This window comes from Astatotilapia calliptera, chromosome 1, assembly GCF_964374335.1.
Source record: "Astatotilapia calliptera chromosome 1, fAstCal68.1, whole genome shotgun sequence".
Taxonomy (NCBI): Eukaryota; Metazoa; Chordata; class Actinopteri; order Cichliformes; family Cichlidae; genus Astatotilapia; species Astatotilapia calliptera.
In genome coordinates, this window is record NC_137422.1 from 34,575,771 (window position 1) to 34,598,315 (window position 22,545).

General features: G+C 39.1%; 1 protein-coding gene across 8 annotated transcripts in view; it reads left to right on the top strand.

The window, feature by feature from the left end:
* The first annotated feature begins 205 nt into the window (after positions 1-205).
* The window catches only part of akap13a (A-kinase anchoring protein 13a), a 122,445-nt gene continuing 100,105 nt past the window's right edge, over positions 206-22,545 (top strand). For 7 of the 8 annotated variants that reach the window (XR_013908480.1, XM_026174648.2, XM_080300160.1 and 4 more), the window contains exons 1-2: positions 206-661; positions 20,091-20,134. Coding sequence is in view for 7 of the 8 variants with exons in the window: in XM_026174648.2 (XP_026030433.2) it covers positions 20,102-20,134 (33 nt within the window). In the remaining variant the exon portion in view is untranslated. Of the gene's footprint in view, positions 662-8,116; positions 8,259-20,090; positions 20,135-22,545 lie in introns of those variants that run through there. The other variant, XM_080300166.1, reaches the window with a different exon arrangement.

Consider the following 22,545-nt stretch of genomic DNA (forward strand, 5'->3'; position numbering starts at 1 on the left):
GAAAAGTCCTTCTCATATATTCCTTTCTCATTTATGACACAGACTTTCACGTAGTTTTTATTTTCACGTTTTCCGAAGTAACTTTGAATGTGTTTTCATTCAGTGATCTAGTTATTAGTTCGGTGGTATGCGGTCCATGACGCCTTGGTCCTAGTAGCGTGCAGGGTTCGTGTTCCTTTATTGTGAAAAGCACAGACGGGATGTTAATCTGATCTTTCCAGCTTCCTCCGCTTTTTCATTTCGACTCTGGGGACCGACCACGATACTTTTTCACAAACCCGGACAGTGACCGTTTCACAATATTAGTTCCCTCTCGAAGTAATTTTTGGGAAATCACTAAAGTTACTCAAGCCCCCCCCTCACGAGTTTACACTGACTTCCTCTTGTCTGAAAGTCTACTCCATGAAAAACAAACCACTGAGCTTTTAATAGTCCTCGTGCTGACTCCTCCCCATTGAGTTGTCCTGGGAAACACTAACAACTCTGAGAAAGTCAGTCTTGTTCCTTGAAGAGAACACTTTTGGTTTGAAAACCTGATCGCTGCGCAACTTTTCACTCCTTTTTTGAACATCCAAATACTGCGAGTTCACCAACAGGAGGATTATTATGTGTTCAGAACATTCCTTTTCATCTTCTTCACGCTGAGCTTCAAGTGCTGAAGGTAAGAGGACTCCTTTATGTAAACCCGTTATCAGCTGTACTATGAATGGAGCCCGGCGTGGCTTTGTACGTATCGGGGTTGTTTTACATTGAAAGAAGTTGTTAAATGGCTGCTGGGTGGGTTTATTAACATGTTGCTTGGTAGCCATGACATCTTCACTTAGAGCCTGTGGGGCCAAAAGCTAGAGCTTCTCACGTTTCTGCTAGCTTTAAAACGACGAAGACCAACATAGACGTGTAAAATGATACTGTTCAAAAGAAGCTAAAGTTTAGGAGGTAAAGAAGAAATGCTTGTGACTTATGCAAGTACGCTTATATCACCACTCCGAAAGCTCTCATACTAGCATTAAATGTTGTGCTCATTAGATAATAGTATTTAGGATTGTATTATTTAAGGAGCCCTATTATTCTTTATATGTTAATTCTACTAAAGTAGCTTTGCATGATTTCAACTAACCCTTATCTTATACTAGGCCCCTCATTTCCACCACCCAGCTCGCTGACCTTCTTTTACCATGATTTCAGGCTGTTTTGTGCTTTGTGCAGTGTATAACCCCCACCAAGAGAATTTTAAACCAAATGTTCCTGGTGTTTGGGCTTGGTTAAAAAAGTCTTCAGGTGTATGTAGTTTAAATAGATCAAGTCATAAAATAGTCAAAGAGTAACTTTGCATGATTCAGAGTTCAAAGTAATCATTATTTATCTCATACTTGGCCTCAGTGTAGCTCTTTGGTTCCTGCGTTGCCAGAAAAGAAGCTGTTTTCCCTTCTTCTACAAGTTTTTTGTAGAAGAACTTGTAGAAGAAGTCTAAAAGCAAACAGAAAGTCTAAAAGCAGGTGGGTGGGTCTGCTACCTGCTTGAGTCATTTAAAAATTAAGATATATCTCTCATCTCTTGCATCTGAGATGAATATTTTAAAAAGATCCCTTCTTGTTGACATGATACAGTTTTAAGGGTAGAAAAACTGTCAGAAATCAGGCATTTAAAGCTTTTTATTGGCACATAGAGATTACTTGAATATACGTGCAATGTTTAAAATAAACATCCACCAATGTGCCACACTAATGCCACACAGCATGGTGGTAAGCACTGTTGCCTCATAGAAGAAGGTTCTGAGTTTGTATCCACCATCTAGTGACCGTCTTCTCCTCATGGGTTCTCTTTGGGTACTCTGGCTTCTTCCGACAGTCCAAAAACCTGGTAGTGATGTTAGTTCAATTGGTGATTCTAAACTGCCAAAAGGTGTGAATGTGAGTAAAAATCGTTGTCTGTATCTCTATTTTAGTACAGTGACATAATGGCACACTGTCCAACTTGTACCCTGGCTCTTGCCCTTTTTGCAGCTTGGCTAAGTAGCATATCCCACTGCAACCCTGAACTGGATAAGTGCAATAAGATAGATAGATTGAAAGTAGTTATTAAATTTAAATGGTTATTTGATATGTGGCAATAAGAAAATGAATCTATCTATCTATCTATCTATCTATCTATCTATCTATCTATCTATCTATCTATCTATCTATCTATCTATCTATCTATCTATCTATCTATCTATCTATCTATCTATCTATCTATCTATCTGTGTGTGTGTGTGTGCGGGAATGATGGGAAATGATGTCATTACATAGTTTGTTTAGCATAGCATATTCTCCATTGTTTACAATAATCTCAGCACTGTCGTAAAAAAGGAAGGTGAGTGTGAGTAACCATTCTCTGGTTCAAAGTACCATAGAGGAGAACAACCTGATTGCTTTGAGCTGATAGGAGGCCAGTCGTAAGCACCTGGATGAATGTGTGCCATGAAAATTAAGGTAGCTCTGGTAAGGTGTATCTATGTGCAAATGTAAAAAGAATCTGAAATGGATACATCCTCAACAGTGATGTCATAGTTGGTTCTCAAAAAAAGGCCTGGAATTTAATTTAATAATTAGCTATATTTACATATATATATGTCATTCTGAGAGAAATAAAATTGATTTGTATGATTACTTATTTTCAAATGATTGACCTTTACCACTCTTAAGGATTTAATGAGGAACACTCAGATTACCCAGTTGTTATCAGAGTTTTTTATCGGCTCAAAGTTGGTCTTTTGAAGTGATTACACCTATTTTGGCTGTTTATTAAATTAAATGATTAAAATTTATATTAAATTATGTTAATTATTAAATTAATAAAATGATCTATAACCAAAAATAAATCAACTGGTTTCATTAAAAAAAAATTTGTCGGATCTTTGGCACTATTTTTCTTTTGTTTTTTGTATGAAGCCGAAACCCTGGTAACTGTCAATAATTATACTGACTCTGCCTCTAATAACCCCCCACAAGCACAAAAACAAATTAAAGTCATTGTTGGGTTGGGCAGATACTTAAAATCTTTCCGGGTTATTTTTTTCCTCATTAAGGAAGCCTACTTCCAAGAGCTGATTTTACTTCCTGGTTTGTTGGGAAGGTCTGCACACATGTAAGCAAAAGCAGTGGCCTACTAATTCACTTACACCCGCTTGACCTCACCCATTTGAACATGTTCAAAGGGCGAGGCACCAAGGCATGGCTGCTTTCTGGGTTCCCATGTTGTAACACACCCATAGCTTCGCTCTGAAGTCACAACACAAGCCTCATCTTCTTCACTTCCTGGTTAATTTGAGTTTATCCCACTTGCCTGGGTACAAGCAGTGAAGCCGATCAGTGGCTTGTTTAAAGAGAATCTTCTTATTCTCTTAAAAAGAGTCGGGTGCTAAATGTTTTACATTTTTCCAGTGTCTTTGAGGATTATCTCTGGTCTCAACATCAACACTAATCTGACAAGTGATTCTACGCTTTCTTAATACTCACGCTATCACCCAGTCTATAATAATGTTGGATCCTTGGATTCCACACTAGTGTTTCATCTTTAAATAAGCCCTAGTAATGGCAAGAGTAAAAGTGAGAACAGGTGACACTGCTCACATTTGTTGTCACTCCCTCATGACCCTGGTAATCTGACTTGTTTACAGAGATTTCCTGCTGTCATTGTTGACTTGGTAGAACTGGCTCTGTTATCTATCAAGCAGCCCACTCATCTATTTTGTATCGCTCCATGCATGCCTTTGACTGTGCAATTGTCCTGTAAAAATGAGTCGGCGCCAATGAATGTAGGCCAAGTATCCATCATCCCCATATTATATTCTTTGACCAAGACAGAAAGAAGGAAATGGACCTGTTGCCACTTCCTTCTTGAAACCTCTTACACAGTGGGTGTGTCACATTTGCAGTAACACTTCACCTAGTTGATATGAACTTTTATGTTGCAAAAGGAAATTTCCAAGTTGATAAATATGAAGCAGATATATTGTAGAGATGTGAGATTGCAGTGCCTTAATTATTAGTACTTTGACAGCGAGTACAGAATAGCTTTATAAAGACTTCGAATCAGCCCTGCAAACTCACCTAGTTCATTAACTTAACACTTCTATACTTCAAATGTGCTTTGTACTTGTGTAATGTGTCAATGTGTTTGAATAATGTTAAACTGTTTTCTCAGTGTTTGAGCAGTTGCTTATCCTGTCAGGTGTTGGTCAAAGAAGTTTTCAGTTGCAGTAATTCAAAATCATCCAAATTTTCACGACTGTTTGTGAATTTAATGGGAACCTGTTCATTTTCATCTTCCATATTGGTCTTTTTGAGGACACTCCTAGATAAGCTTTGTATGTTTTGCCATTTAAAATAATCCTTATTTCACTAATATTGGGCCTTGGTGTGGCCTCAGTTCTTCCACTGTATGAAGTAAGCAATTGCGGCCTCTCTCCCTTTAAACTAGCTTTGAACAGCAGGTCAGTTTAGCTTTGTGCACACATCCAGAGCTTTTTGACTGAAATGACTGGTAAGGATATTTGCTCTCATACATATTTGCTGTCATACAACTTTAAGAGTGGGGAAAAAAACTATCTGAAACGCTGAGTGGAGTATGAAGCCTGAGCTTTTGGTGCAGAGATTACTTTGACAAACAGTTTCTTTATTATTTGAAACTTTGGGCATATTTTTAATGGGCATCTATAAATTTAAGAGAAAGCATAATAAGTCTCATTTAATATTTTACAAACATGTTTTTTTTTACTTTCTTTTGAAGTTTTAGATGTGAAGATCAGCGTGAAATTCAAACCACTAACTTGAGATTTGCAAACCAGAATGAAATGTTAATATCGTGATTTTGTTAGAGTGGCACTTACTGGATATGTCGTCTTTTAAAAATGGTCTCACACCATGTATTATATCCATCTTCAGATGATGGTATTAACAAACATGACAGAAAGTGAGCGCAACATTAAACCGAGCTGCAGCTGAGCTCTTTCACCAGTACACATCATTCCACGTTTTTTTTTCCATAACACACAAGCTATCAGGAGAGGACTGTGCAACTTTTCCACTAAACAAAAGCTTATTACTTTACTCTCTGCAGCTTTCCCTGCAAAATTCAGGTTTATTTCTTAGGACGTCCTAGTTAGCGATATATGTTTAGCTCCGTTATGAGAGACAAATGAAAGAGGAGTTGGCCTCCCATTTTGAGTACTGTAAATTTCCATGAGGATCCTGCTGGCTCCAAGCAGAACCCCGTCAATTTCTCATCTTTACAAACCCCCTAATTTAATGATGATGGAGGATACGCACAGTGTGGGCCTTGTAATTACACTGTATTTGCTATAGAATGGAAGCATTAGAGGAAGTCTTACAGGTACTAGTTCATCATGTAGTGCTGTCTCAGGGATAAGTTTTGGTATGCCTGGGAGGGCGACTGCTGAATTCCCCACTGATATTCACAATAAAGCCTTGACTTAGTTTTTGTTAAGGCTGGAATCGCTGGAATCCTCTCAGCACGCCAAACAGCAGCCGCACTCATTGTTCCAAAACAGCAGCTATTTCCACAGCTTGTCCAAACTTTGTGCCCTGGAGCAGAGTTTATTTTCTTCTGGAAATTATTGAGAACGCTTTGATGTTAATTGTTAATGTGCCTATGTTGATATCAAAATTTGACATCATGAAAAGTACCAGCTTTGTGACAAAATGCTAACTTTGATTTCTTAATGTTTGCTTATGATGAATTATTTACAACCCTCTCTCTGTTACCAACATGTGCAGCAGGATTTTATAATCCTGTAAACAAGTATAACCGTAGCAGTTTCTCCATTTGCATGCATTCTGCTAAACCCTCTGTTATTTACTTGTGTTTGATCAGATTAGCTCTTTTTAATGACACAGATGTCAGATAATTTAAATCACCTTGGGAATTGGTTAGAATAGCCTTTTATTAAAAACCTAATAATAAATATAACTCTGGGAATTTCTTTATTGAACAGAAATAAGCCTTTTTGTGCCAACACAACGGGAAGACAAACAGAACAAACAGAAGACAACATACAAAAACTGGATTGCCTAGATGGATGAGGAACAGCTTGAATATTTACTAGCGGATTTAAAGGCATCTGGAGGAGGTCTTGTGTTTACATAGTGAAATCTGATTTCAGTATGCAGGTGATGTTTGGGAGCCGTACTTGAGAAACAAAGGTGTGCAAGATAGTCAAAAGGTTATGATGATCCTCAACTTCTGCTAATTTACTTGATTTACTTAAACTAGCTAACAGATTATAAACCCTGCCAGGATACAAACCAACTAGCATCTTCTGACCAGAAGTCATGAGATATATCTCTACAACACTTCTTTCTGAATGTTGGTCCGCTGCTTTTTTTCTACCTCACAGTTAACATGTAGAAGGATAAATTGCAGCAGTTTTCTTTATTTGTAAGGTGTTACATGTGTTTTATTCTGAAAGTTCTGTCGCTGCTAAACCAGTCCTGTGTCGTGTCTCCTTTGTGCTACTGTCGCACTGGAGAAAACGGTAGTTGAAGAATGAGGCACGACCAAAATTATTGACCGTATTCAGTAAACTTGTGATCTTGTTTCCTTTGAAGTACTTGATTCGAAAATAGGGAACAGGTCTGCGACCGCTCACGCTCAGTCGCCGTCTTCAAAGTGATTTTGGTGCATCTAGATGGAGGTAAAGTGGCAATAAGACGAAGTCTTAGTCAGCTATTGATTTGCAATTGAATGGGATCAAATTGGCAATTACATGTAATCTGTTGGTTGTAATATGGTGATAAATGATGAATATGTGAAAATTGGAAGTCTGACATGGAAATTCACATGTACTACATAGACTTACATAAGTTTTAAAACATAAATTCGCTTGGCAAATGTGCGTTTATATAGGAACGTAACCAGAATGCAGTCATTCTCGTCTCAAGCAGGTTGCCATCGTATGACTGACTAGCTAATTGGCAGATTAGCTAATTCAGTGTTGTTGCACAGTCCTGTCATCCTTCTGTAAGTGGACTTGAGTTTTAGGGCCAGTCCAATCAGAGCTGGTTCATGTGTCCTTCAAGCGGCTGAAAAATGAATGTTTTGTGAAAATTCTATTATTTTGTTCGTTTTTTAGTCAGTTAGCACTAAATTGCAGATACATTTCAATCGTACAGTTTATTGATGCAGGTTGCTAACCTAGCTCACTAGCATTAGCTAATAACTAGGAACGCCACCCTCTTGTCTAAGTTTGGTTTCTTGTAGTTTAATAACCAAATTCAGGTGCTGAGAAAAAAATAGAAGAGGTCACGGTGGCTGCCTCCAACTTTTATACAGTCCATAGTTTCTGTAGATGGATCTGGATGATACTGAGGTTTTCCACACAAAAACCTGCCCAGCATACAAGGAGGGGGAAAAAGATGGAACGGTGTGGGGGTAGATGGTGTCTGTACCTAGAAAATAAAAATACCCTGTAGCTGAATTGGGCTGCAGCTAATGATTATTTTTGTTTTTGAATATGTTGTGACTTAAATAGTTATATTTTGTAAAAATGTAAAATCTGTTCAACAGTGAAAGCTCCCCCCCAAATTTTCTGTAATTTTTTTAAAACGATTGAAAAACTAAATATTCTTATATGTGAGAACCTGGGACCAATTGACTTGTTTTGAACCAAACTTAGCAGATAAATCAAGTCATAAACCATTTTTCTGATGAATGCACACTTGATTTATAAATGTGACTGCAGGACTTTTAATGTACCAAGCCACTGTTGCCATTGATTACTTCTGATTACTTTTCCACCAGATGAAATCAGTTACAGTGTGTTTACTATCTATTCTTTTTTGGTTCAATATCAGGATTTACATTAATATATAAAAATCATCACACCATTTAAGTGATCTGAATTCCCAAACATGTTGCCATAAGTAGAACCTGTGTATCTGCACATGCTCAAAACTGCAGCATTGCTAAAAAAAAAAAGAGTACACTTGCAGTTATGCCACTGCAGTTGCGGCATACACCTGACCTGTAGTCTATTGGCTCCGCCTGTGCCCTATGACATCAGGGCTTTGATCAGCGTACTGTCTGTGTTAGCACAAAGCCATATTTAGCTCAGTGTAATCAGTGTGGTGAGAGCTTGCATGCCTACTGAGAATACCTGCCTAGTATAAACACACCTGCTCTCTCTGATGGACTTAAAATTAATTTAATGATCACCTGAAGGAGTCTGCTCACAGCCGGTGTCGTCAAATAAACTGTGGGTAAGGTTTCCATTGATGCCTTCATGTGCGTCTTAGTTGGCTGAGACAAAAGCTTTGAAAGTTGATTCTCAGTGTGATGTGACAGAATTATAAGAGCAATTCAACAAGCAGCTTTTATGTTGTAGGCGGTGATGACGACTAAATAAAAGCATTGCCATGTGTGAAGCGGCACACTGAATTTGCAGGTTGTCTTTCTCGTGTTTGTTTTGATGCAATTCCCTGGGGCAAAGTCTGTGATGCACCTAGCAATGTCTGCCTCACTGATAATGTGTTCAATAACAACTAATATGACCGCTGTTAAAGTTGTAATTGGGCTCTCCTCATGGGAATTTACATATTTATCTCAACACACACGTTTCCTTGAAAGCCATTTTTAAAGCTGCAAATTAATACATTCTATAGGGCATCATTAAACTGGTAGGAATACTGTGAAAGATGTGCTTTGAGACAGAATATGGAAGCTTCACTTCTTTATTTTCCAAAATCTTCCTGTAATTGGTGAAAACAGGGTTCTGACGGCTTTCTCATTCATATTATTGTTCTAAATTTTTTACTCTTCAGTTTCTTTTTTAGTTGTCTCCTGTTTGATCACATGGCAGGCATGATCCGTTTTGGGGTGGATGTCATTTATTTCTCATAATGCAACTTAAAAGTGTCTTGTGTAGAAACTTGCATGCCCCACTGGGAATTCAGTTCCCCAAACAAACTGTAGATTCCTATTTTAAAACCATTTCTAAAGAAGTGGTGAAAAGGTTGACAGCTACTTGTTATCTGAATTGTGGAACTCACCGAAATGATCCAAGAGAGGTCAGGAGTGTAAACACACACAAACACATGCATATTTGGGAGCAATTTAGAGGGTCTGATTGACAGAACTTGCATGTCTTAACTTGACTGAGAGAGTACCAAACCTTAGGTTCAGGCCAATACTGTCTAATGCTAACACTAACCAAAAAGCTGCTGTACTATCAAAGAATTAAGTATTTACATACATTAATTTCACATGTAACTTTGGTACTTCATGTAGCAGTTACCTAACAATGTGCATCAGTCTCGCTGTAGACGTAATATTAATCTGATCATGCCTGCTGTGAAGCTGGGGTTAGCGTTGCTCAGGATTCTCTTGGCTAAACCTCTTACCTCCCAAATGAGACTAACCAGCACTTTCCTTTTCTAAAACTTTGCTGTCTCCCCATCTTTCTGTGTGCTTTTTGCCCTCTGTTTTGTACTCCGTAGTAGTTCGTTTTGTAACTAACACTGTGGTCCCATGAAATGTCAGATGATCATTTTGAGAGATTTTGTGCAATGCTCACCCATCGCCTGCCAGTGAATGGATTGTACATTTGGAATCCTGCTGAATTTATTGCATAAAAGCTTTCTTGTTCATTTTCAACAGATTTTTTTCATGTAGTCCTGAGAGAATTTAAACTTCCTAATAAATATAAATCATCTAGGTGTCAGGGAAGAATCAAATAGACAGATTTTCCATCGTGTGGAAACAGAAGGGAAGGGATGGCTTTAAACCTAAGGAGGAGAGTTGGTGAAGGCCTGGGCCCTGATTACAGGCTGGCCCCCAGTGTGCCTCACAATAAGATAATGCTATCTGGGCTCACAGGTATTTGGTTTCAGTGGAGAGGGTAATAACTGTCACCACGCACTGAGGAGACCTTTCATACCCCGGCCTTGTGTTGTCAGCCAGCATTTGTGTGCTGTCTCTGGACAGAGGCAGCTTTTGTGAGGCAGGGTGAGGTCGCGTCACCACCGCGGTCTCATATCTGTTCATAGAGACAATAGCCCGGTTTGATTAAATCAAACAGCCGTGACTACCTAAGTGGTAGTCAACATGGTGTGTCGAAGTAACTGTGGTGGGGTTGTTGAGGAGGTGACGTTGCCCTGACTAATTTAGCAGTGCTTCAGAGGAGCAGGGCTGATAGTGAACCGTAAAAAGAACCAGACAAGGGTGCAGCGTAAAGCAGGTGCTCTCTCTCAGCAATGGTCATGTTGTAGCAGTAGGTGAGTAACTAGCGGTTAACCAGGGAGAGAGAATGTGAGAGGTTAAACAAACCTCTGGGTTAAACATCAAACCCAGCTGAGCCATACAGCGCTTTAATCCTCCTCCAGTGTGGCACAGCTCTATTCATGCAGCAAACTCTCAACGGGCCCAAATGTACCAGTGAATTCTTCATGAATTTGACTGATATCATCGTCTAGAGTTTTAGAGGCCTTGTGAGTCAGATATTGTTCATGTTTGGAATGAAACATTTATTTGGACAAACTGCTTGAACTCCTTCATCCTTAAAAGGCCTAGTATTTAAACAGCAACTTTAACATGTAAACTCTGATTCAATATTCATTCAGAGCACGTTCATTTCTAAGTCCTAACAAAGCGTTTGACGTGGGGATCAAGGACATTTAATGCCTGTGTTTCGTGAGACTTTAAAACCAGCCTGAAAGCTGTCTCCCTGGCACTCTTGTATGCCATTTGGTGGAGGCTTTCTTTCAAAGCCTCTTACTGTACCTTGAGGCCTTACACTAAAGCAAGCGTGACTTGAGCTGTGAACCTGTAAACTTTCTCCTAGTGTCAGTGATCTTAGTTTGCCTCGCAAAAATCCCAAGTATCACATACCTGAACCGATGACTTGTTGGTGCTAGTTTCAGTCATTATGCAAATGTACTGTTTATAAGATTGGGGAAACCTGCATTCAGCTGAGAACGAAGAAGTCACTTGGATGAGTGACGAAACGTTTCTCCCCACTGAGAACGCTACGTCCAGATGAACAGAATGAACCTTTTGGGATCTCCTTACCCGGATGGTTTAGCATGCATCGAGACAAAAATCCCAAGTAGATGCTTTTAAGGGATGGTTTCTGTGTTTTAAAACTATATATATATATATATATGTATGTATGTATGTATATGTGTGTGCGTGTGTGTGTGTGTGTGTGTGTGTGTGTGTGTGTGTGTGTGTGTGTGTGTGTGTGTGTGTGTGTGTGTGTGTGTGTGTGTGTGTGTGTAAAGCAAAAAACACCAAAAGGGCAGAAAGGATAAAGTATCCAGGCCAGGTTGTCCTCATCTCCTTTGTATTATAGGTGAGGCACAAACTCATTTTTGCCCCTCCCTGAGACTTTTCTATGTTGTCATCATGGAACCTGGGTGTTGGGTGACACCTCAGGTCTATATTGGGCTTCTGTCCCTCTTTAGAGTACCTCCATGTCCTTGATGGCAGCTCCCTCTGCACAGCCATATTCAAAAAGCTGTGTGAAGAAGCAGCCGCAGGTAACTATTGCCCCTTTAACAAGGATCCTCATTGACATTCTTCAAGTTAATTAATGGCCAATGGGAGGTTTTTGGCCTAGAAAGGCTGCTGTATGAAGCTTTAAGGCTATTAAATGCTAATGCAGAGGTATACATGTCTGTCATGTCCAGTGGTCTGACCTGTTTTCTGCACCAGAGTGTGCATGTTGGCGTTTTGGGATTAGTATCCAGGAAAGGTTTGTTGTGTCTTTTGCATTTTGTAACATCACAGGTAAAGATACAGACTCAGGAAGAGGCCAATACAACCAAATTTGATCTGCTTAATGACATTTGTTAAACGAGGCAGCATTTGCTAAATATTTCGAAATAAGTGGTTTTAAGAGGCAAACCGCTTCTCTTCAAGCCTGCTGGCTTTGATGATGCTTTAAATGTTGACCATAATTCTTTAAAAGTCACTACAATTAAAAACATTTATAAAATCTCATACAAACTTTTTTCTTTTTTTGTCCAGTGAATACAGCAGCACTGTAAACATGTTCTGAACTTTATGTCTAATTCAGTTTTATGAATAAGATTATAGGTCATTAAACTGAGGTGGGATAATAACTCTATAAATGATGAGCAGTGCTTCTCTGAGAATGGGCACGTAGATCATACTTGTGGGGTGGGGCTAGGTCAACGCCTTAGGATAATCCATGAAACCATAATGTCTTTATTTCCTGAAGCGTTTTGTTTTTGAAATGCTCTGCCAGTGTTGATACAGCCTTTGGCCGATATATTCTTGTAGTCCTACAGGAATTCTCAGAGAGAGATGGAAAAGATTGTATTTATGATTGCATTTAGCTCTACTTTTGACCCGCACATTTCAGAAGGTGCAACTTTAATTTCAAAGATAAACTGTCTCTGTTTCTGGTTTTTTGCTTCACTTTCATTTCCTGTTGGCAACTAGTTGGTGAGTTTTTGTAGACAACTTAGCCTTACATGCAAACTGCAGGTAACCATAGTGATCTGCTAGTCATAAAAGTAATTGCTAAGAGATTGTTGGTGTAGCACTGTCAGTAATCATTCAGTCAGCGAGGAATACATATTTTTGCCTAGTGGGGTCATCAACATTCCCTAGGCCTGTGTCAATGGGCTTTTACATGTTTCTACATGTTCATCCAATCAATAGTAATCTCAGGCATTTTGAAACAACCAAAAAAAATCCTTTAAAAATCTTGAAATATAAAGATTAAAAATGTAAAGGTTGCACATACATGCATGCTTGTTTCTACTTTGATCCAGGACCAACTAAAGCACAATAAAAAGTAGCATGTTATAATTTCTTCCACATATTCTTCTCTATTCACTACCCTAGCTGACCACTGCATTATGTAGACATGTCTACAAAGCTCTGCACAGCACCTGTGGACTACCAACATAATGCCACTCCAGGTTAAAGTACAGAGTAAAACCAAGAGAAATAAAAAAGATAACAGCTTGATTATTTCACAACTTTGCACCTTGGGTTTGTGTAGTTCTACTCTTTGTTATTCCAGGTTTTTGAACATGTGTCAGAATGCATCTCAATAACTAGACACTATAACAACTTCCTTCTCTGTCGGAAGCTCTTCTGGGATACTGAGTCATGATTGTTTGAGCCAGATGTAGTTGATGTGATGATGCAGGCCGGGATGTCCAAAGATGACATTAAAATTAAACTAGTCATTTTGTGATATTTACCTTTTTTGGCTACATTTTTCCTCAGGGAGAATCACTTGTATGGCAGCCCCGTAAGAATGAGGCTCTTATCAGCTAATAAACAGTCATTATGTGTCTTGTGCACATGGCTATGTTAGGGAATCCTCAGCTGATTATCAGGAAGGGTGTTGGAGACGGTCCGATTAATGAGTTGGGAAGCTAATCCTGTTCATCCTCCCATTCACTCTGCAGTCACATGGCTATTATGGCTTATTTTGATAGCCATGGGATCAGCGGAAGCCATAACAGGTCCATTCAGCACCCCTGACTCGTCACATCGCTGCCTCGATAACAGCTTTCAGGGGCCTTTGTCTCTTGATTCATTGGTCCATTTGTGACGGCTGTGCATTTGAACGTGGCTCATGCCCTGCCTCTGTGCAGCCTTTCAGCTACAGAGGGGAAAAAAATCTGTTTTAGTAGCAATTCAAAGGCAGTTTCTGCTGTAAAAGAGACTCTTAAGCAGCTTGGCCAAAGGCTGGCTGCACCCAGTGCTTTAGGTGGAGTTAATGGGTTGTGTCATCTCTATAAGCAGGTGTCGGGTGGCCATAGGGCAGGCTTAGGGGATGTCATTTCTCAAGGTTCTTCTGTTACCAGAGAAAGGGTTTGCTTTATACACTATTTTTTCACAGAGTTTTCTTTCACTGAATATTTTCTTTTTCTTTTGTGGTATGATTTGGTGCAGTTTTGGGTCAACAATTTTTTCTCAATATCTGATTGCACAGGCAAAATAAAGTTTTGTTTAGGCTCATTTCTGTCTAAATGAAGCAAAGCTCTAACGTAATATTTACTCCTGCTTAGTTTCACACTTGGAAATGACACAGTTGTTCTTGTTGTTTTTTTAATCTACCGGTAATTAAAAGAACATCAAGCAGTATTTGTTTTGTCAGGTTTTAGCATTATTAAGGATGAAATCTGTATGTGCACTCTGTAACTTGACCCAGAACTCCAGGTATTATTCACAGCAGCATACTGTCTTGCTGCAGTAAATTGCCTGGAACTTGTTTACCTCTCAGCAGCCCTATGCGATGCAGAAATCAATGCATTCAGTGTGAACCTTTTTTGTAATTTCCTGCACCAGAAATGACCCACAGATGTAGCTATTTAAGAAGTCCCCTGTGTTCTCTCTCTGAATGACTGTTGCTGGCCAAGAGGAACTGTTAGACCAAATGAACTGTCACACCCACTATATTGTATGACCACGAGGTCAGCAGAAGAAAGCAGATCAATGGCAATCTGATGAACTGATACCAGACATGCATTCAGTAATATTTTTATACTTTATTACATTTAATCAAGCGACTCCCTATCCTCCCTGTGAAAGGGCTTCCTGGGGTCATAAATACATAGAGAATTGTTAGTTCATTGTTTTGGTTTGATTTACTGTTATTGTCTGAATCCCACCTCTATTAAGAACCCTGGAAAAAAAGGAGCGAGTGGACAAAGCTCAGAGAAACCTGATTGTTCCTGGACCTGCAGCACAAAATGTCAAATAAGAGCCAAAGTAAACTGGTGCTAGATAAAGGTGCAAATATTTTCTCAGGAGTTTGTCAAGATACCAAACAATTGTGATAAGGTGAATAAAGAATATTGCCTGTGCAGATGATGTAATCTGAAATTTGTATCACAGTTTTTCCTTTGCATCAATGCTGTATTCTGTTATGGTATTTAAACCTTAAATGGATACCTCACTCTGAACACATTTTAAAAATAATTTAGATCTCACTCTTTTGTGTTTTCTTTGTGAAAAGAAACTAAACCATGAGGAAAACCTACAGGTTTTCTGATGCAAACACCTGCAGTTTGCATCAGAGTAAGCAAACTGCAGGTGTCAAAATGCAATAAGGCTCCAGGTCTGTCGGTGAGGATAGTGGTCCCTGTGTTTGTGAGAGGCAGCCAATCAGGAAGAAGCTGTCTTAAGGCGAAAGGAGCTAAAACAGCTTGTTTCAGTGGATGGTCATCTGCATGTCATCTGGCATACCAGAAACACATAAGCCATACAATGGATATTAACTCTAATCTAGTATTTCTTCAATGTGGTGTTTTTACTCTACCTTAAGCAAAAACTGGGTACTTTTTGTACTTAAAGTTCTGAGTTTAGCTACGACTTTGAATATAGTAACTAACCAGTGGAGTGTAGCCTGTGTGCTAAACGCAGGTTGTTACCATCTGTGAGTTCTGTAAGCCCCTGACAGGCTGTGCTTCCATCAACCTGTTCAGAATTTGTTTAATCTTTCCTCTTGATGTTTTGTTTTGAGATATAAATACAGGCAAACTGACCCACTGTTTATAACCATTAGTTTTAAGGCCCAGCCTTCACTGTTCTTCAGGACCGATCATGTTATCCAAAAGTCCTTAAAGGTGAACGCTTTTGTTAATAAAGGTAATCAGTGGGAGGGACAGTCATTTAACAGTTTATTTAAAACCTAAGTGTGTGTGTGCGTGCCTGAGTGTGTGTGTTTCTCAAAGTAATGACAGTATTGTAAATCTGTTATGGCAGAGTATGACATCAGCATATCTCCCACCTTTGGTCTGGTGACATGTAACTTATTTCTTGGAAATTATTTACAAACATGCTAACAGACAAGTATTGGTTAGTTGCATTAACTAGTGGGTTTGTGTTTCTGTGTGTGTGCTGCCTGTTAGTCATGAAGCTGAAGTTAGTTGCCATGACAAGATGAAAAATCACCCAAGAGGAAGTTCTGGAGGTCTGGTGTAATATTAAAGGCCCCTCCATGAACTCTAGGCAGACGGTGGAGCAATTACATCCTGAGATGATGCAGTAGATCTTTGTCAATTTCCTTTTATTTGGCGTGCACAGCTCTACATTATATCAGGAATAAAGAACTCAAAAACAGAAGTGACCAGAGTATGGAATGAGGTGGATGGCCATATCACCACCCAGCGTATAGCTTGGCTTTTTTTTCAAAAGGGAAATGGCCAAAGTGCATTTAGATAGTGTGTTTCAAGTGTGCTTAACTTTTGTACTCCGATTACTCACTTGTTTTATTTTCTCTCTTAACTAAATATTTGTAAGCTTGAACTGTTTTACTAGTTTACGGCTGCTTAATGCACTCTCACTCTAAACAGACGAACGGCCACTTATTCTGTTTGTTGTTGAGATCTGTAGATGTTAAAGATTGATTTAAAACAAAACAAGAGCCTAACAAGAGCTTTTTCTTGGAAAAGAACATTTACCATAACTGGCTGGCAAAATCAGGGTGTCACAAGGACTTTTGGCCCCCTTAATGAATTTGAAGAAGTGAGCAAAATAAGCTGCTGTGTGCAGCTGCCAGGTGTGAAGGCGTCGCAAATGTAAAGCATGGCACAGCTGATAAAGGGCACAAAAAACCTGCATTTGGATGAGTAAGTGTTATCATCTCTGTCCTCAATAGTGAAAAATGTGAATGTAGCACAGCCTCTGCTTCCAACCAGATATTGTTGTGTTGTGCACTGAGTTAAGTTAGCGGTCACTTAGATATCACATTAGCAAAATAACAAGGACCCACTGGCTGCACAAGTCAATAAAGCTGTCAGTCTGCCCTGTTGAAACGTCCTTGAGTAAAGGCTCCTACCCATGTCTTGCCTGGAGTAGTTATAAAAAGAGCACTAGGAGACGACAAATGTTCCAAATATCAAAATATAAAAGAAGCAGTGGGACTGTTGAGGACATTACGTGAGAGTCTTATCAGTCAAAGCTGTGCATGTGGTGAGTGAGGAAGCTGGTCTCTGGCCCAGTGCACTTAAGGCAAGCGGATTAGGCTCCAGAGTATTATTAGAGCTACTGATTATCCCCTTACCTGATCTGCCTAATTCTAGTTCAAGGCTATTTATTTAGCAGAAAAAGTGGAAAAAAGTTTGGTTTGGGCTACAGAAAGTGAATTGGTCTCGCTGCACTTGAGCACTCTGTTGAGTCCAGCAGTTCTCTGCTGAACTCATTAGGTCTTGGCCTTTTTTGACGCTGCCTCCCCCGCTGTGAGGTTCATGTGATTAATGCACTGCTGACCACTGCAGGCCAGCAGCAAGGACTTGTTTTAGTGCCAAAGAACAGCAAACAAAAGAGAAAATTTTCTCTGCAAATAACCAAGGAGAGTGGTCTCAAAAGTGACCAGTCCCTTGACTCATTGATGAATACAAGCAGCCAAATATCTCCACAAGAAAGTTCAACACAAAGGTTTCAAATCCATTCATCCTCAAGTCTAAAGCTGTTATGCATTTGTTTGGATGTAATTACACACCCACCGCCTCTGACCTTGTGCCCAGAGAAAGGCTTTGAGGCCTGCATCCTCGAGTGGGAGTGAGGAATCAAATGTGAACATAAGCTGATAAATCCTGCTAACTGATCATACAAATCCTTGTAAAAGAACTAAAAGTCAAAATATATTGGTGGTTTACTTTTCTTGCTTTATTTTTTTTTTTAGTGAGGGACTAATCAGTGATAAGAGGAGGCAGGAACCCACGTGTGATCCAGTGTGTGTCTGTTCTGTACTCTTAATCTCCCACCGAGTATTGGGACAACTGCCAGAGCCAAGCTTAACTGCCACCTTGTCCACAGCAATGTTCTGAAGAGCTGCTGTACATGCTTCCTGTTCCGGTATCCAGACTATTTCAGTTAGCAAGCATCACTAGGATAGAGTAGTCCCAGTGGCAGTTTGCTAGCATTTTCCAAAGTACTACAAAATATGTTTAGGTTTAATGTTCTAGCTACGGGGGTCTTTTCTGCATAAAGTAATTTTTGACACCCCAAAGAGATTTTAACCAAATAAATAAATAAATAACCAGTACTGGAATTAAGTTATTTTTTAGCCTGTTTTATAAATTGGGATTTTATTTAATCAGGCATATATATTACACATGTATTCCCTGTAGCCCGTGTTCTCTATTAATAATGAATGTCTGTACTGTGCAAAAGGAGGGCCTAAGAAAGGAAAGGGTCTTACACATTAATATAATTTTTTTCTTTTTTTTTTCAGATATATAATATTCTAATGTTTTGGGAAATATAGTGTTAATTCCATATTGCATTTTGTTGGCTTTTTCAAAAGTAAGCAATGTCAATGTAACAAATTTGTCAATAATTAATTTTCAGTATGATTTTCTGGATATGTATTTGTCTGACACAGACTTAAAGGATTTTCTAAAAGAGTAATAAACAAAACCCCACTAAGCTTACATGTCGTAATCTCCATTATTTAATTATCTTCTGTCCCTTTTGAACTGTGCGGCAAGCTCTGGAGCTGTGACTGATACATTATCAATTCATTAAGTTGTTATGGCTGACATGTTAGAAAATATTTGCTTATTTATACAACCAGTGAGCATGGAGGAGTAAAGGCATTCATGTGAAGTTGAGTTTCTGGCTACCTGATGAATCATTTGTTTGGTATTTGTCAATACCCTAGGGAAATATCAGGTTTTTTAAAAGCTAAAGGCCTCGATTATATGTTTACACGAGCTCACACCTACCTTTGTCTGGGCAGGCAGCGTATAGTTCTTCCTCAGAGCAGTTTCTCATTTGGACTAAATTACTCTATAAAGTGAAAGATGTCGCTTGTACTGATGAACCCTCAGAGGATAATTACCAGCTGCAGCAAGGAGGCGTTTTCAGTGCGTGCCTATCTCATCTGCTGCTTCTGCCCTTTCTGGCTCTCCCACAGCGGCATGCTGGCTGCTGTCCTCCTCCTCATGTTAGCTATAGATATCTTTTTCTGACCCTCATTTGCTTTAGCTGCCACATCAGTGCTGGCTGAAGCATGGAAATACTGAAATAAATAATTTAAGTGGTAAGCTATCACACTGGTTGGACTTTTGGATATTCTCCTGGACACTTTATGGACTCTGTTTAGTTAAAAACTCTGGTTCAGACTATGTCTGGATCTCAGTAAGCCCTGAGCATCTGAGTTAAATAACTTTAGCAATATTTGATTGCAGGTCTAGTTATTAACAGTTAATAACAGAGTGCTAATCTCCTCAAACCATATCCGACCTGACTGCTTTGCTCCTTATTTGACACACTTGACTGTAGATTATTGAAGGTAATATGGTTATGGAAGTGAATTCTGTTTTAGTTTTTAATGCCCACCCACCCACGCACTTTCTTTCTTTCTTTCTGGGCATAAACATGTTAATAACTTATTTGAGGAGTAAGAGCATTGTCAGACTTTGATGTACCAGTTTTGAACAAACTTGTGTCTTTTATGATGATGTCACCTGTCGCTATGTGGAGAAAGACCAATAATAATCCTTCCTTCAGTGCATGGTAATACATTCAGATTGTGTGCACTACAAAGAAGGACTATTCACAGAAAGTCAATGTGTCAGTCTGTATTTGTGTATGTGTGTGAGAGCAGGTCAAGAAGAAGCTGAGCAAAATTGTTTCCTTGGATGCAGCTCAGCACTGGAATAAAACCGTACCCTTTTAAATAGTAAGGAGATCAAAAAATCAATACATGGCAGTCGAGGTTGCTGCCACAAATAATTTAGTGTATGGATAACACTGACCTGGTCGCCACATATATTTAGGCATTTGTTAATATACGTAGGCAGCCTGCACGAGTAAAAAGTGAAGCAAAACAGAGCTAAACACAAAGTCAATTTTAGACCCACCAGAGTCTAGATGTCAATATATGCTAATTTTGCTTAGTGCCTGCATCAAATGTAATACAATATAAATATCGGTTTTACAAATTGTTGATAGGATAATATTGTGTTTACAGCTTGCTGCGGTGCCCTTAACGGCCAGACAGGTTTTAGTACCGCTTTAAGACATGATTTTGTTTTATATTACAATATAGATGCCTAATTAGAGTTGTAACCCTTAATTTGTTCTTCTTTTTACAGTGTCCAGGGACATGAAACTCAATCCACAGCAAGCTCCATTGTATGTAAGTATCACATAATCACACAACACTAGCAGCAAAGCTGTTGTTCCAGTTCACATAATTATTTTTTCTTTTAACGCTTCTGCATTCACGTGCTGTGTAGGTGTGGTGGTGAAGGCGCTCGATCTGTTGAACCCGTTAGGCCGGGAAACCGTAATTCTTTATCAGTATTTGTTTACATGGTTTGATGATCTCATATAATGCCTGGAATGTCAGTTCTTGATTTCCACCTCTCCACCTGATAACAGGTCTAATTAACAGGAACAACTGAAAACAGCTGTGTGGGTGTGCAGGACCAGATAGTGGAGAGCATGCTGGACTGCATGCAAATGAACTAAATGTTTAATGTTTGCTGACTGGAAAATGGTCTATACTGTTTTTACTGTCCGCTTTTATGTCTGAGGTCATCATTTTGCATGTTGACACACTGATGATGAAAAAGAAAGAAAATAGACCCACATAACTGAGTAGGAAGTGAATGACAAGAAATATTACAAGACAGCATAAAAGTAATTTTTAATCAATTTTTTAAATAACATTTAAGCACTGTGGCTTCAGTCAGAATAAAACCTTTCACTCCTGGAAGTGTCTTCTTTGATCCATTCATTTTTGAAGAGATACACATCAGGAATACCCTAACCTAGTGTTGTGTAGCTTTGAAGTACATAGGTATCTTAACCACCTGTTATTATGTCAACGTTACAGAGATAAATAGATGAACATTCTCAAAGACAACCAGCTTTCCAAACATCCCTTTGTTCATGATAAGTTGATCATAGCCATTCATAGTCATACTGTTTTTTTATTGACGAGGAGATACGAATGCCTTTAGGGTTGCATCAGGAAGAGCATCCGGCATAAAAAATTCAGCCAAATCAAACATGCAGAGCTCCCCACTGTGGCGAGCCCTTGTGAGCAGCCAGAAGTAGGTTTTTATATATTCATCAATTCATTCATATTTTAACTGCATTGACGAATGTTTGGGATGTCAAGGCTGCAGGTTGAGTATGTTGCCCCTGATATCCTTTGCGTAGAGACGTTTTCCATTTGTGACTACATAAAACAATAGCTAAAGGTGCTGTATGCTAATTATTACAAATTTCTGTGCAGTTGTCTGCTGGAATAAACTAGCTGGCGAAAACATGTGGCGAGACACTGTTTCTAAATGACGGACATAGCCATTGTGATGCTCAGTGTGGGCATTTTGATCATTGCTATGTTGATTTTTGGAGCACGAAGTTAGCACGTTTGGACGTATTAAAACCATATTTGGGTACAAATGAACGAGCTGGACATTGGAGTCTGTTGGGAGTGACTCTTGAAGATGGTCTCAAGCGGCCACTACACAATGGCTTAACTTTTTAACCCTGGAGCTTGCTGCTTGCTTGAGTCTCTTGTCATTCTCGGTCCTTTGTCCCGTCCTTTGGAGCGAGGCACCTGTGTGTTTTGCTTCAGCGAAGTCACGTGAGGTAGATCAAGTAGATGAGATGTAGCTTGTTGCTGAGGTCGTCTCAGATTGCCGAACTGTGTGGCATATCATGTGGGTTATGTCAGCAGTTTTCTAGCTACTTTCATTGTCGCTGCCTAAAGCTTGGCAACACAGCTGGTGTTCAACTTGTAAATGTAACGCTTTGCATTGTTGCTTATATTGCTGATCAGGCCATATGGCTTTTTCCACTCACTCCTCCTTTTAAGTTCAATCAATTTCATGATCCTTTTAGCTGCTATTGTTGTTTTGGAGATGGTGAGTTTGCATAATGGTGTAAAAACAGATAACTTGGCTTTACTTAAAAAAAACTAAATAAAATAAATGAATAGCAATTCTGCAAACTTGCTTAAAAAAGAGTAGTCTTTATTTAAGGGAGGGAATTATAATCTTTATTTTGAGTGTGCATCGCTTAAGGAGGATAAGCCACATTTGCGTCATTTAGTATTTTAAAGTAAATTTAAACCCACTTTATACAACCTTGGTTTTACAGATAACTCAGTATCTGTAATTAAACTACAAAACCTAATATAGATATGGTTACATGCACCACTTCAAACTGATTGGTACATGTCAGTGATATATGCAATCCCTTAATATTAAAAATTTCCATTTATAGCTCATTTATAACTCTTAATTACTGACTTTTGAATTGCGTCCAAAATGGACTTCCAGGTAGAGTTAAAATGTCTTTGAGTTCTACCGGGGTTTCTGCACTATTTGATAAATATTTAATGAGGTTTGTGTTTTGAGGGGAGTTTCTGAGTTGATCTTAGTGGTTACACTGGTCTCCTATCACTGGCAGGTGTAGAAGGCACATAGGAAATGAGATAAGTGAGGGATGTGTGTGTTTGTGTATGTGTGCCTCTCTAAAGGCTATACTGGCTCACACATTAACCACCCAGACAACCTTATCTGTGATTTACAC